This window comes from Pteronotus mesoamericanus, unplaced genomic scaffold, assembly GCF_021234165.1.
Source record: "Pteronotus mesoamericanus isolate MK-2021 breed Mesoamerican mustached bat unplaced genomic scaffold, CSHL_Meso_final contig_25, whole genome shotgun sequence".
Classification (NCBI taxonomy): domain Eukaryota; kingdom Metazoa; phylum Chordata; class Mammalia; order Chiroptera; family Mormoopidae; genus Pteronotus; species Pteronotus mesoamericanus.
This window is the reverse complement of record NW_026555105.1, coordinates 7,925,180-7,940,423: the sequence shown is the minus strand read 5'-3', so window position 1 is coordinate 7,940,423 and position 15,244 is coordinate 7,925,180. Positions and strand designations below refer to the sequence as shown.

At 43.6% G+C, this 15,244-nt stretch overlaps 1 protein-coding gene across 1 annotated transcript in view; it reads left to right on the top strand.

Moving 5' to 3' along the window:
- Window positions 1-15,244, top strand: part of ARFGEF2 (ADP ribosylation factor guanine nucleotide exchange factor 2) — an 83,579-nt gene that overhangs the window by 51,288 nt on the left and 17,047 nt on the right. Inside the window, exons 24-30 of the mRNA XM_054573627.1 lie at window positions 1,220-1,260; window positions 1,363-1,532; window positions 5,269-5,420; window positions 9,992-10,164; window positions 12,351-12,511; window positions 14,008-14,138; window positions 14,287-14,416. Coding sequence (XP_054429602.1) covers window positions 1,220-1,260; window positions 1,363-1,532; window positions 5,269-5,420; window positions 9,992-10,164; window positions 12,351-12,511; window positions 14,008-14,138; window positions 14,287-14,416 — 958 coding nt within the window. The remainder of the gene's footprint in view (window positions 1-1,219; window positions 1,261-1,362; window positions 1,533-5,268; window positions 5,421-9,991; window positions 10,165-12,350; window positions 12,512-14,007; window positions 14,139-14,286; window positions 14,417-15,244) is intronic.

Below are 15,244 nucleotides of genomic sequence, written 5' to 3'. Positions count from 1 at the left end.
CCAGTGAAGCTGGACTGCACAGTGCCTTGGCATCCTCTCTCAGTGATTTTCAACCTTTGTTTTCTTTCTTTCTTTTTTTTAAAGATTGTATTTATTTTTAGAGAGAAGCGAAGGGAAAGAGAAAGAAAATCAGCGTGCAAGAGAAACTTTCATCAGTTGTCTCTCGCACACCCCCAGCCAGGGACCTGGCCCCCAACCCAGGCATGTGCCCTGACAGGGAATCAAACCAGTGACCTTTGAGGTTTCAGGACAGCGCTCAGCCCACTGAGCCACACCAGTCAGAGCAGTTTTCAACCTTTTTCATCTCATGGCACACATAAACTAATTACTAAAATTCTGTAGCACACCAAAAAATAAATTTTTTGCCGATCTGACAAAAAAGATAGCTGTGAGTGTGATTCATTCACACCAGACAGCTTTTTTGTGTTGGCTGTTGTCATTTTTTAATTTGGCCATCGAAGGTAAAAGAGGTCAGTGCCACTGACCGAATAGGTAGGTAGTACATGTTTTAAAAACTCTTGCGGCTCACCAGTTGAAAATCGCTGCTTTATTTGTGTAGTTACTAGGTAAATGAGTCCTAATATGTTTGATGGTTTTCAGTGTTCTCAGTTCCAGAGCACTCAAATTAAGAAGGGTAAAAGTAGCACACGTGATCCACAACTACTAATAACTTTCACATTCATTGGAAGTTTGATTTTGCATCGCATCATGACCTTTTCCTAAAAATTGCAACTTTAATATTATGACCAAATCATATCAAGTTAAAAATACCATAGTGTTCACTATTCACACTGGGTTTCAGCCATTTTTCTTGAATAAAACATTTTTACAAGCCTTTGGTAATTCCAAAGGTAAGTTCTAAAAATGTTGACTTCGGTATTTTTTTCCACCCGTTTTTTTATTGCTCTTATGGAAGAGCAGCTGTTTGGAGGTTCTCACTATGCCATTCCCACTGTCATGACATCACGTGCTATTATATAAATTATGTTTTGACTCTTCCCCCTCCTTTTGAATGTCACTTTCTCTATCATTTTAGGCATTTCTGTTCTCAGCTCAGGTTATTGACCAGTTCTATACCTCTGATGTCTCATCATTTATTTTAAAGTGGAGATACCAGACCTGAAATGTTTCCTTTCTCCCTTTTCTCAGTGTTTGAAATTGAAATTTAGGCCTCCAAATCTAATTTTTATTTTACAATGTCTGGAATTTATCTTCCTAGAATTTTTACTGGCTCTACTAGACTGGATGGAAATGCAATAGGTATGTATTTGACTCCCCTGTGACAACTGCAGAAGCCTTATGTTACCTCTATCTGACCATTACTAACAAGACCTTGCATGTGTCGTTGGGTCTGGCCTGTAGTTGACTTTGTCCGCTGGCTGTGTGCCGTGTCCATGGATGAGCTGGCTTCCCCCCACCATCCCCGCATGTTCAGCTTGCAGAAGATTGTGGAGATATCCTACTACAACATGAATAGGATCCGACTGCAGTGGTCCCGGATATGGCATGTGATTGGAGATCACTTCAATAAGGTAACTCTTCAAATTCCAGAACCATTCCATCAATGTCCATAAACAGGCAGGCAATTAAATTTTTTAAAAAGTGATCGAGAATTTAGGTGCCTATCATTCATTTTTTCTGTGGAGTCAGGGACAGCTTGGAAGGAGTAGTAGCATACTTACATTTTGCTAGAACTCGTGGAGAATAAATTAGAATGCAGTGATGCTGCAAAAGCTTCAATACCTATATCCAGCACGTAAGCTAACAGCACAAAGGTCTTACAGTCATTCGACAAGCACACTGGTGTTTGAAAGCATTGTGAAATCCTAATGTGTTTTTTGAGAAGATTGTGTTCCATGCAATTTCACTATTAAATGTCATTATTTCTTATATTCTGACTTGCATTGCCACCACTCCTCTGAAACCTTTGTAGAGGAAACTACACTTGTTTTTAAATCAGAAATAAGAGACTTCGGTGTTCTGAAACTGACAACTACTGACAGGAAACCTGACTGAACTTTCTTTCTACTATAGGTTCCATTATAAGATGTAGGCACATGCACACATATATTGACTAAATAAAAATCAGAAGAATATATATGTATTACATGTGTGTATGTGTGTATTGGTGACATCATTTGCTACATAAGGGAAAAGTAACAGCTTAATAACACTGTTCCCTACCAAACACATGTCATAATTTCAAAAACATTTTCTGAGGCCTGGAGATAGAGTGGTAATGAAGATGCTTATACATGGTGTTAGTAAAAAACAATTTACCCAAGAGAGAATCACCCTGTATACATTGAATAGCAGAAAATCATGAAAAGAAGTCATCTGCCATTTGGATACAGAACAAGCAGTAGAGTGCTGGTAGATGATTTGTAGCACCTGCTGGTTTCTGTGGTGTAAACAGCCCCCAGCACCGATGTACAGCCAGCAGTGGGGTCCCACTGCTTGCAGATTAAGGCAGAGTTGGGCACTGTTGGTGCTCACAGGCAGCCTCTAGCCTGCACCAGGACCCCACGGGAATGAGGCATTGTCCGATGTCATCTCGCTTCTAACTTGGTATAGCAGCTAATCAGAGTTTTTGTTCGCTTTGTGTCCTTATTAAAAGCTCCAAGTAAAGTATTAATACCTTGCACCACCTGTTTAACAAACTACCTGAGTGTCTTGTACCAGGTAGTGGACAGGTGAACTCTCTGCCTCCTTGGAGCTCACCCACATTTTATGATAAAAATAACTGATGTTAAAGGGTCAAGTGATAAAGTGTGTCAGGCCTCTCTGGAGGTGACCTTTCATCTGAACCCTCAGTGAGGCAACAGCCACAAGAGCCTGCAGGTGACCCTGAGCAACTGTTGGCTGCGTGAATGGTCACACTGTCATCTCAAGTCAACTCACTGAGCAACCATCTTCCCCGCTGTTCTAGGTAAATAAATTCTTACTGGACTAGTTGACAAAGATGATGTGAACTTGCTTGAGAAAGAAAATGTGACCCATTAGTGTACTTTGTGCTTGTTCTCTTGTCCAAGTCTGACTCCTAAGCTGGCGCAGATGTTGCTCATTCGTTCCACAGATCCTTTGGCAACAGCCTTGGAATCCTTTTTTTCTTTCAGACGTGGTTGTCCAAGTGTTTCAGTAAACATTTCCCAACCCTTCAAAGTCTAGATTTCATGCCCAGTGGGACTTCTTTTTTTTTTTGGTGGGGGTGGACATCAATTTGTACAAGTTTCTTTTCCTACCTGCAATTCTGTTGTCGAGACTCTTCACATGTCAGTGCTCAGTTATCTTACGGGTCACTTCTGGCCACTCCTGGGACATAGGCTGGCAGATAGTAATTAGTCAGTTCATGGTCGTCAACTTCATTACAGACGTCTGTTCCGCCTGATAAGTGCCATTAAACACTGTTTTTCTAAACAAAGTTCAGAAAATTCATTTGCTCACTGGGCTCATTACCCTTTGCACCACGTCAGAAAGATGGCTTCCCTTTGGGAACTGGAGCATGTGAGAACCTGGTAGGTTTGAAGGAATGCTGGCTAAGGACAGCTGTCGCGTAGCTCTCGGGGCCCTCACAGAGTCGCTGAGCAGTCACGTGTTTCTTCTCTTCTAAACTAGGGCACTTGTGTGTTCTGGGGTGTAATCCGGTCACAGGAATTCCTGAATTCTTCTGGATTTTTAGGGGGGAAATATTCTTTTTATTACTTCCTAACTACATGAACATCACAGCAACACCTTAAAAGAAATCACAGCTGAAAAATCTTTGACCATCACCACCCTCAGTAGGACCCTTCTGGAAGTTAATGGTTCTTACCAGTTCAGTATATATCTCTCCATGGATTTTTATATACACATGCATATTTAGGTACTCATGGAAATATAGATAATATTGTCTTGGTTTGTTTTGCCTTTTTAAAAAACATAATAGTACACATATTTAGTAACTTGCTTCTTAGCAAGGACTCTTAAAGACTTAACTATGCTAGCATATGTGAATGTATTTTTTTTTAATTGTGGTAAAACATAGATAACAAAACTTTCCATTCTAATCATTTATAAATGTAAAGGTCAGCAGTGTTACGCACATTCTCCGTGTTATACAGCAGGTCTCCAGAGCTCTCTCCATCTTGCAGAACTGAAACTCTGCACCCAGTAAACAAGGACTCCCCATTCTTTCCTCTCCCCAGGCCCTGGAAACCACCCTTTGACGTTCCGTATGGATTTGATGGCTCTAGGGACCTCATGTGGGTGGAATCATGCAGTGTTTGCTCTTTTCTGTCCGGCTTATTTCACACAGAATAATATCCTCAAGGTTCATCCATGTTGGAGCATGTGACAGAATTTCCTCCCTGTTTCAAAGACTGGATTTATTCTTTCTTTTTAACTGCCAAATGTTACTCCATGTGTGTGAACATACTATTACGTAGCCATTTTTCTATTGATGTTTTCATTTTTTGTATTACAAATGATACTGCAGCACGACTTTTGTTGAAACTCAAACGTGTTCCAGTCCAGCTGCATCAGTGAAATTTCTCCTGTGGAGCAGGCTCCCGCACAGAGGTCCCGGTCTCTTGTCAGGGGTTCCGGTGGCAGGCATTTCCTTGCTCTGCGCTGGGGACTTCTTGAGGGAGAAGTCTGAGAAACACCCACCAAATATACACCCATAGCTACAGTCCCTAAAAGGAGGTAAACCACAGACAAGTACAATTATAAGGAAATTGAAACGCCTCAGTATTTCTGCTGAACTTTTCAAGGACAGTGATATTCTTTGGTAATCAGTTGCTGCAGGTGACAGGTGTGGGCAGCGTAAAGGGCTCTACCAAGGCTTTGTCTTTTGACCTTCCACGTACATTTGGATAAAATTAAATAGCACATGGGGAACTGTTTGATGGGTATGGAGTTTCAGTTTTCCAAGATGAAAATTGTTCTGGAGGTTGGTTGCACAGCATTGTGAATGTCTTCAACACTACTGAGCTGTGCACTTAAAAATGGTTAATGTGGGACATTTTGTTACGTGTATTTTGCCACAGTTTTTAACAAGTTAAATAGCACATTTTGAAAGCACTTCTAATTAAATGTGCAATCCTGATCTTTCATTATTAACCTTAAAACAAAAATGTACAGGTCATAGCCATGAAATACCTTTTTTTTTTTTTTTTTTTTGACTCCTTAGGTGTGTTTTCCCAGAGCATTTGTTTTAAAGGCAGGGTGTTCATTTTTGAGGTACAGGACCCCACATCCTATTTCACCTCACTTCCTGTTCCTGCTCAGGTTGGCTGTAACCCTAATGAAGACGTGGCTATCTTTGCCGTTGACTCATTAAGGCAACTCTCCATGAAGTTTCTTGAGAAGGGAGAATTAGCCAACTTCCGTTTCCAGAAGGATTTTCTGAGGCCCTTTGAGCATATCATGAAGAAAAACAGGTATGTGCATCGCTCTGAAAGACCTTTGGTCAAGAGTCCTACTGGGCCCCTAAAAAGACCCCCTGCAGTACCAGCCACCCAGTTTTTCCCTCCTTGGTTGGTGGAAGTGAATGAATGAACAGCTCTGATTCGCATCTGTTGTCTCCAAGTACGTCATGCCAGGATCTGTGTGTAACCTTTCCCAGAGGACACGTTACAGCACTGCGAATTGTAGAAGTATGTCCCACGTCCTTACTGAGACTGATGCGGAGGGAGGGCCAAGAAAGAGTCACTGATGAAGCAGCCTCCGGCCAGGTCAAGGGGTATGTGACCTGGCACTTGTTCCCCAGGGAGGTGATAAAGAGGTCAGGCAGCTGGTCCTCTGAAGCAGCCGCCCTGTTCGTTCATTCACTCGGCCTGTATTTATTGAGGCCTGTCATCTGCTAGGTACTGGTCTAAGTGCCAAGCATACAGCAGCAAAGAAAACTGTCAAAAGCCCTATTTTCATGTGGCCCTGATTCAGTCATCGTTGCAGCTGGGTGGTAGGTATACAGTATATATATTAACCCTCTGTATATTATAGCGTTTATATATATGTGCGTGTGTATATATATATTTCTTTTTTAAGTTTTTCATACTAAAATTTAAAAATCCAGTTTATATTCTCGTGGGGTGGATAAACAAATGTTCAGTAAATCACTGGTGGTAATCACTCTAAAGAACATTAAGGAGATGGAGGTAGAAACACTCCTTTATACAGGCAGTCAGCTGAGATGTAGTGGGTAAGGTGACCCGTAAGTAAAGTGAAAACCCACGGGTAGCTCTCTGTGGTCCTGGGAAGAGTGTTGTGAGCAGAGGGAACAGAGCGAAAGCCCTGTGGCAGGAGGTGCCTGGCATGGCAAGGGGGCCAGTGTAGCTGGGGCGGTGTGAACAAGGGAACATCCTAGAAGATGAAGTCCCAGTGGTAGGAGGGCACATAGGACAACGGTTGGCCTTTGTAAGCACTTTGGCTTGCTCTCTGTGAGAGATGGAACCCACTGGAGGCTTTTGAGAAAATGGTCGGACATAATTTAAAGAATCCTGCATTTGTCCAAGGAAAATGAGAAGCAGTGGGACGAGTTAGGTGGCCTTTGTGGTCCAAGTTTGGACCAGGGAGGAGGTGGTGGTCAGGTGCTGTGAGATTGGATTCGGTCATTTATTGTGAAAGGAAAACGTAAAGCATGTGTTAATGAATTACCTGGGTTTTGGGAGGGAGCGGGGTGAGGATAAAAGGAAGAAATCTCAAGGGTGGTTTTTGGGCATAACCCTTCATGTCTGCCCCACCCCTAAAAAGTGTACTTCAAATCTGCTTGGATCATTGTTTTTAGAAAGAAAATGAAAGCTCATGGGTTTGAAGTTTTTAATCCTATGAGAGCCATTTGAGGTAGCAAAAAAAAGGCAAAAAAGTCTACTTGGTATACTTCTTTCTCTTGGTGTCTCTATTCCTCTCCTGTTCGCTTACTTTAAAGAGAACCAAAATGAAGCCCTCTCGAGCCTGGCATCACCCCTGATTTTCGCATTTGCGCAAAAACACTCCCTCCTGCCGCCAGGTGCACTTTCGCGGGTGCCTTTGGAGCCTGAGGCCTTCCATGGCAGAGCACGTGGCTCCGGCCTGCGCGCTGGGCCGGTGGTTCCGGCAGCCCCAGAGCCTCTCATCTCCTGGCTCCAGGCCTTCCCTGCCTGTCCTGCGGGTGCCCACCCAGCATTTAAAAAAGGGACAGAATAAGTTTAGAATCACACATTGCCAGCCCTTCTCAGACCCTGTTTGTGGAACTGTAACTCCCTGTAACATTTTCAAAAGTATTTTGGCAACAATATACATAAGTCAAGAATCTTAATATTTTTGTGCCTCTTGACTCAGTAATTCTGTAACTATCTCCTAAGGAGTTAATTTGAAATACAACACAATGTTGTGAACCTCACAAAATAGTTAAAAAAAACAACAACAACCCAGAAACCAGCCCTGGCCAGTGTGGCTCAGTTTGTTTAGAGGGCCATCCCATATCCAAAAGTTCTGTGGTTCAATTCCCAATCAGGGCATACGCCTAGGTTGCGGGTTTGGTCCCCGGTCTGGGTGCATACGGGAGGCAGCCCATTGATGCTTCTCTTGCATCAGTGTTTCTCTTTCTCCCTTCCTCTCTCCCCTTCTCTCTCTCTAAAAGCAATGAAAAAAATGTCCTTGGATGAGGACTTAAAACCAGAAACCACCTAAATATGCACAAGTCTCCTTGGTATACTTCTCTTTCTCTTGGTGTCTCTATTCCTCTCCTATTCACTTACTTTCAGAGAACCAAAATGAAGCCCCCATAGAGAAGTTAAAATCACTATGGGTACAGCCACAACATGGAATATTATGCATCGGTTAAAAATATTCACGAAGTTTTTAATATGGGAGATGCTTAATAGTTTAGTGAAAAGGGCAGATTCTAGACTTGGACAAAAAGTATAGTAAAGATAGTGGTATATATTTCTCCATGTAAAATACTGTACCATCATATTAAGGAATTTTTTTCTTTCATTATATTTTTTCACATCTTCCAAAATGTTTATTAACATCCTCATATATTACTGTTAACAATAGGACAAAAACCATTTTAATAAATACTTTTAGTTCTTGCCAGTAAGCTGCCTTTTTCCCTATGGGGAAATAGCCATGAATTTAGTTGTATTATCAAAGCCACCTGGGTATGTATCAGTCCTCCTTTATCTGCAGCTGGCATATTTACTTTGTGGATTTTTAGCTAATTTTTAACTGTTTTGACTTTCTCCTTACCTTCTCGAAATGACCTGTTACCCGTTAGCACGGGTCCAGCAGGCAAACATGAATGTTGTCCTAAGCCAGATGCAGTGTGCAAGCCAGGTCAGGTCTGCAGTCCAGCAGCCACAGGGATAACTCTCACAGTCATAGGTTTGTGTAGCCCTGCCTCTTGCTCTCTGTGATGATAGAGTGCACCGTAGAATTGTAGATGTCTCACTAGGCTGCAAGACATATATGGTAGTCTGTTACAAATATCTAGGCAACACCGTGTTGAATCTTGAAGTTGCTTCAGAAAATGGGCCATTTTTTCTATCTCCATTTTTGTTTTTTAATAATTAAATTTAAAATTCTGTATCTAACACCTGATTTCCAGACTCTCTGAAGATGGGTTTGAGAGTTAATTCTCTCATCTTCTGGAATTGGGCCTTCTAGATCAATAAACCTTTCCTTGCTTGCCAACCGCCGCCCCCCCCCCGCCCTGCCAAAATGTGTGTGTGTGCGTACTTCCATCCATGTATATGTTTTTGCCATACATATATATCCCTGCCCAAAAATCTAAGAGGAGATGCACTAAGAATTTAGGAATGGTTATCTCTGGGCAGCAGAATTATTAGTGTAATAATAGCAGAGTGTATTAGTGTAAGTGTTTTAAGCCAGAAGAGCCAAGCAACAATGGCTTAAACCATAAGGCCATGTATTGTTTATTTAATAAGTCAGAGGCAGGCAGTCCCATCTTTGGTTTCATAGGCCAGATTCTCATCAAGGGCTTAGGTTCTTTCCATTTCTATGTTTGGCCATCCACAGGGTCGCTACTCATCCTCGAGCCTGTTGTTTTGTGATTGTTGGACTGAAACTGGCTCCAGCCATCATGTGATGTTCAGAGCAAAAATAAGAGGAAAGGGGGCTGAGCCTCCCATGGCTGTCTGTTCCTTTTAAGACAAAAGTTAAACCTTCCCAGAAACTTCTTACAGATTTCCTGTGACATCCAATTAGTCAGAGCACATCACATAGGTCCCCTAGCTGTAAGGAGGCTAGGATATCAAAGACCTGGCACATGTGGCAAGATCGCCATGTTGTCTTAGACCATTAATGGTCCATTCCCTGACGGTGGGCCTGTTGCTGCCCGGCTGAAAGCAGAGTCCTGTTATCAGAGAGGTGGGAGGGTGGCTGCTGGATAGGCCGCTGCCTGCCTGCCACAGGGATTATCTTATTTTTTTATTGTTGTCTTTCATGTTTTTTAAGGTTGTATGAGAAGTTTATTTGAGGCAAACTGCCCACATATGCCAGGGAGCAAGTCTCAGATGCTCTGGAGAATAATAGTTTTGTAGCTTCTTGTATGCATGTGAAATTAAGAAAGAAGCATAAGGAACATTACATGGAAGTGGAAAAAAGCAAGGCAGGGATTGGATTACAGGATAGTTAACAAGATCATGTGGTCTTTTATTTCAAAGGTGTGTTAACCTAGATGCACAGAAATAATAGACAGGTCTTGCCGGGGACATGACTACTTACCATGACCTACCCAGCTAGGAATTTATGGTCAGTCACCCTGTGAGGTTACTTTCCAATGAGGTTTTTTTGTTGTCCACCGTTCCCCCTTTTGGTCATAAATCAATCCAAAGGATACATTCATGACCAAGCTTTGGTCAGATTATGTCTCTAATTTTTTTCAAATGAATATAGATTGTGTTCTTCAGAGAAATTTTTTGAAGTGCTGCTTCTACATGATGAGCTGTGTTTATATGTCTTCGCACTGTCCAAAGTATAGATGACATGTCTGCCCATTCCTCCTCAGGTCACCAACTATCCGGGACATGGTGATCCGCTGCATCGCCCAGATGGTTAACTCCCAGGCAGCCAACATCCGCTCAGGTTGGAAGAACATCTTTGCCGTGTTCCACCAGGCAGCCTCAGACCACGATGGGAACATCGTGGAGCTGGCCTTCCAGACCACAGGCCACATCGTCAGTAAGTGACTGTTCCCTCCTAACATCCCACCCGCAAGTCTAGAATAGTGACCATTTATTTCCTGCCTATTTTACTCCCCAGAAAAGGGCTTCCTTGGTTTAGCTATACTGTGATATAATGATGTGCCACGTGATGTTCTGAGTTCTAGACGCGTGCTTAGACAAGTGCAGAGCAACCCTATGAAGGAAACGCTGTCAGCCCTCATTATTCGCGGATTCTGTTTTTGTGAATTCACCTATTGGTAAAATGTACACGTAACCCCAAAACCAATGTTCCCGGCACTCTTGTGGTCATTTGTGGACATGCACAGAATAGCAAAATACTTGAATCACCCAAGGTGCGTGTTCCCAGCTGGTTGAACAAGGCAGTGCTCTGCCTTTTTGTTTCAGCTCCTTTACTGAAAATAAACAAATGTCCTTTTCGTGGTTATTTACTGCCATGTTTTTTACATTTTTGTCTTATTGTTGGTGACTTTGCCATTTAAAATGACCCTGAAGCCCTAGCCACATAGCTCAGTTGATGAGAGCATTGTACCAATATGCCAAGGTGGCGGTTTTGTTCCCCAGTCAGGGCACATAAAAGAATCAGCCAAAGAATGCATAAGTGAGTGGAACAGCAGGTCAGTGTTTCTCTCTCTCTTAAAAAAAAAGAAAGAAGAAAAATTCAATAAATAAAAATTTAAAAAATAAATAAATGGCTCTGAAGCATAGTGCCAAAGTGCTGTCCAGTGTCGCTAAGCACAGGAAGGCTGTATTGTACCTTGTGGAGAAAATTGATGTTTTAGATGAACTTCATTGGGGCGTGAGTTGTAGTGCTTTTGTTGGCTATAAGTTCATTGTTAATTAATCAATAATATATATTAAATAAGGTGTCCTTAAACAGAAACAGACATAAAGCAAGGTTATGTATTGATCAGTTGATGAAAATGTTATGATCAGAGGCTCACAGGAACCTAACCCTGTATCTCCCCTAGGAGCAGTTGTTCAGTATTTGCTAATTCAGTGTTCCCAGCTACTTTAGAGAAAGTAACTGCCACAAGTAACAAAAAGTGACTATACCATTGTTTTCCTGAAGAGGATCCTGAGGCACCAAAACATAAAGGAGAACGCCATGCCTGAGGCCACACAGCTGGGAAGGGGTGGAGCAGGCTCAGGCCAGGCAGTCCAGCCCAGAGCTGGTGCCGGGACCCTCTGCTCTGGATTGACCAGAAGTTTCTGGTCCTGCCTGTGATCATGTAACAGAGTGTTTACTGGTCTTGGCCTTTGTGGAAATTGTAAGGCATTGGGTCAGCTTTCATCTTTTTTGAGGTCTCTGAACTTCGTAAACTTCTTGCCACTCATATATTTCTCTCAGGTGGTATTTGTAGGGTTTAGAAAACCTTAGCTTTCTAAATTGCTTTTCACCATTAGCTCATTGACCTCCTCTGTCTTCACAAAATTCCTCCCAGCATGGTAGTACGGGGTGTGGTGTTAGGAAGGAAACAACCAGAGAACTACGGGATGTGCTCAGGATCACAGAACGGGGCCAGCGCCTTGCTCAGGGCTCAGTGTCCATCAGGTACACCCTGTGGGCCAGCTTCACACACAGACCAGTGTTTGTGTCCTATGTAGTTCCTCCAGCTCCACGCTAAAGCGGCTTAAGTGGACGCCTGGGCACCCGGGTGCAACTTAGTTTTCTTGTGGCCCGCCCTCTCTCACTTCCTCAGGGACACTTCTCAGGACCTCTGAAAAGGCCTTCCCTGACCGCCAGCCTGAACAGGCCCTCTCACCTTCTGCTGCCTAGCCAGGACTCACCCCACCTGAGATTATGTGTGTATTAACTGAGATGATTGTCTCTTTGGCCCGTCGGAGCACGGGCATTGTGAGGACTGGAAGTTTGATTCATCATCTCCCGTGTCCCCCGGTCCCATAACCATGCTTTCCACACAGTTGGCACTCAGTGTTGAATAGATGGCTATTTGGGTCTTCATATTGTTCCTTGAGCTCTGGGGCCAGTTTAGCCCAAACTGTACTCAATGCACTTATTCCTGAATAATTTACTAAGATGCACTGTCTTTCAGAAATACTTATTTGCTTTGCTTAGATTTTCACAAAAGAAATCCTCTCTGGGTTGTGTGTACATGTCTAATCCCCATTTCTGAATCCTGGTCTTACTTTTTTTTAAAATATGTTCCTTTGTCTCCCCAGCAACTATTTTCCAGCACCATTTCCCTGCAGCCATCGATTCCTTTCAGGACGCTGTGAAGTGCTTGTCGGAGTTCGCCTGCAACGCCGCTTTCCCGGACACCAGCATGGAAGCCATCCGGCTCATCCGCTTCTGCGCGAAATACGTCTCTGAGAGGCCTCGGGTACGTCTCTCCTTTCCTCGCTCACATGGACGAGAGGGAAGGCAGTCGTGGGGCCAAAGCCCTGACTGCTGACGAAGCACGTTCCAACTGCTCCCCTAGAAATGCGTGTTCGCCCTAAACTGGGTGTTAATTTCGGAATGCTGCTGCAGTGGGTGTTACACCTTTTCTGTACTTTGTACGTAGGACATTATTTCAGTCAGCTGAACTTTTATACTGTATCCTACTAATTGTTTTGTAGAAGATAATAGCGTTTTAGCTTTGAATTTTGGCAAAGCAAAAGACACTAGACCTTTCTATTTGAAAGAAAACAAACCTCCCTTGTAGGAAATGGCATTATGCCATGTGACACGGCTGAGAAACCTCAATGGAAAAGCACCTTTTGCTTTCTCCTGGAAATGTTTGGGGGTTTTCTGTTATGTGTGCCCTATCTAAAGAGGCCTGCTCAGTTTAAATGACAGCCTCAAGACTGTAAATTTGGGTGGACACAAGCACAACCAAACTACAGTGGCCTACACAGGTCTCTTCCTAAGCTTTCTCTGCAGAAGTCTCAATGCCCACGACAACGTGTTTGGTCCCCACAACAGCTCGTTGAGATGTGCTGGAGTTGAGAGCCACTGTGGCTGAGCTCCTCCTGCACATTGGGCACCATTCTTGGTCTTGTCTGTGTGCTGATTTATGTAATCCCCACAGCAGACCTGTGAGATGAGTAATTAAATTATGTCCCCTTTGTGCAGGGGAGTTAACTGAAGCACCGAGAGAAGTTGCCTAATGTTAGATAACCGGAGTTGATAAAGAAATTCCATTACAACAGACAGTACCACTTTAAGAGTGGTTACAGAGCAGAGGGCTCGAAATACTGGAGATAGGGCTTTACATCCAGACTGTGGAAAGACTGCCAGCTCTTAGATGCATGGCCTCGGACAGCTTCCCTAACCTCTTAGTGCTTCCCTTGACTCATCTGTAAAACGGGACCATTATTTCTTCCAGCCTCTTGGAATCATTGTAAGAATTTTTTTTTTTTTAAGATTTTATTTATTTATTTTTGAGGGAAAGGAAGGGAGAAAGAGGGAGCGAACCATTCGTGTGTGGTGGCCTTTCGAGCGCCCCCTAGTGGAGACCTGGCCCAGAACCCAAGCATGTGTCCTGACTGAGAATCAAACCGGCGACCCTCTGGTTCTCAGGCTGGTACTCAATCCACTGAACCACACCAGCCAGGGCTCATTGTGAGAATTGTTAATCCATGTAGAGCACCTTCACAGTTCCTCACCCATAGCAAGTGCTCAGTAATAGTAGCTGCTGCTGCTGCTGCTGCTGTCATTTTAAGTAGCATTTTAAGTACTGTAGTAGCATTGTAGAAAGACCAAAGATATTGAATCATCTCTTGCTGACCAGATGTTTTTAGCAGAGGACGTGTGAGGCCTTCCGGTCTGTGTAGTTCCCTTTCAGCTCCTTCCTTTTGTTTACACAGTCCGCATCTGAGGTGACTGTCATTGTAGGTGCTACAAGAATACACAAGTGACGACATGAATGTGGCTCCTGGTGACAGAGTCTGGGTCCGAGGCTGGTTCCCCATCCTGTTTGAGCTCTCCTGCATCATCAATAGGTGCAAGCTAGATGTGCGGACAAGGTAAGCGTGCCCCAGGGCGGCGCCCCTCCGGCCGCTGAATGAACCTCAGTCTCCTGCTCTCCTGACCCCCTGTGCCCCCACTCTCTTCTCCGCTGCTCTCTTCACCGCCCCCCATGCCCTCTTCGGCGTCTGGCTTTGTTTTCTCCAGAGGCCTCACAGTCATGTTCGAGATCATGAAGAGCTATGGCCACACCTTTGAAAAGCACTGGTGGCAGGACCTGTTCAGAATCGTGTTCAGAATTTTTGACAACATGAAGCTGCCAGAGCAACAGTCGGAGGTAGGTGACGACTAAGGCCCTGCCCTGGATGAGGTGGGAGGCGAGCCTCTCGGGCCCTTGTCTGCCTCTGGCGGTGGTGTCCTCATCTGCACAGGAGTCTTAAATACTGAGCCTCCTAACGTGTGTTTTTAAAATGGAAACACCCTCCCTGGCACTCTTCCAGCATTAGCAATAGTGTAAGAAAGCCCCCCTGCCCGGGGAGGAGTGAGAGGACATTAATCACTGGACTGTGCCCCCTCGGCCCTCAGGCGTCATACCTGCCCGGTCAGCAGGGCACCTGACCGGCCCGCTTACCTCCTGGTTCGCATCAACTTCGGAACAGTCAGTAACTGATTTGGAGTGACTCTGGTCCCTTCAAAACATACTAACAAGGTTTTTAATGAAGTTACAGTCAGATGATATCAGCAAATATTGGGCCTTTTTTTTTTAAAGGATGTTTGATGCTTCCTTCCAGTTGTTATTTCTCCCCTAGGGGAAGAGGGTGGGGAGAGGGCATTCTAGCTCAAGATTTGAAGATGGGAGAGTAATTTTTTTTACCTTCTTTTAGGAACAGCATTCCTTCCCTCCCCTGGTATAAAAGGAGCATATGCTTAATATGGAATATTAGGAATATACAGAAATTCCTCATTTTACCATTTAGAAATTAGAGTTAATGTTTTGGTAAATGTCTCTCCCTCTTTAACATGGATTAAAGAGGGTTGAGGTCATAGTATAGAGACAGTTTTTTAAACTTGTTTTAAAGTAATTAAAATTTTTATTCATTATAAAACAAGGTGGAAAAGAGAAAAACTGAAAAAATTTAAACACCCACAGTTCTAAACTTCCATG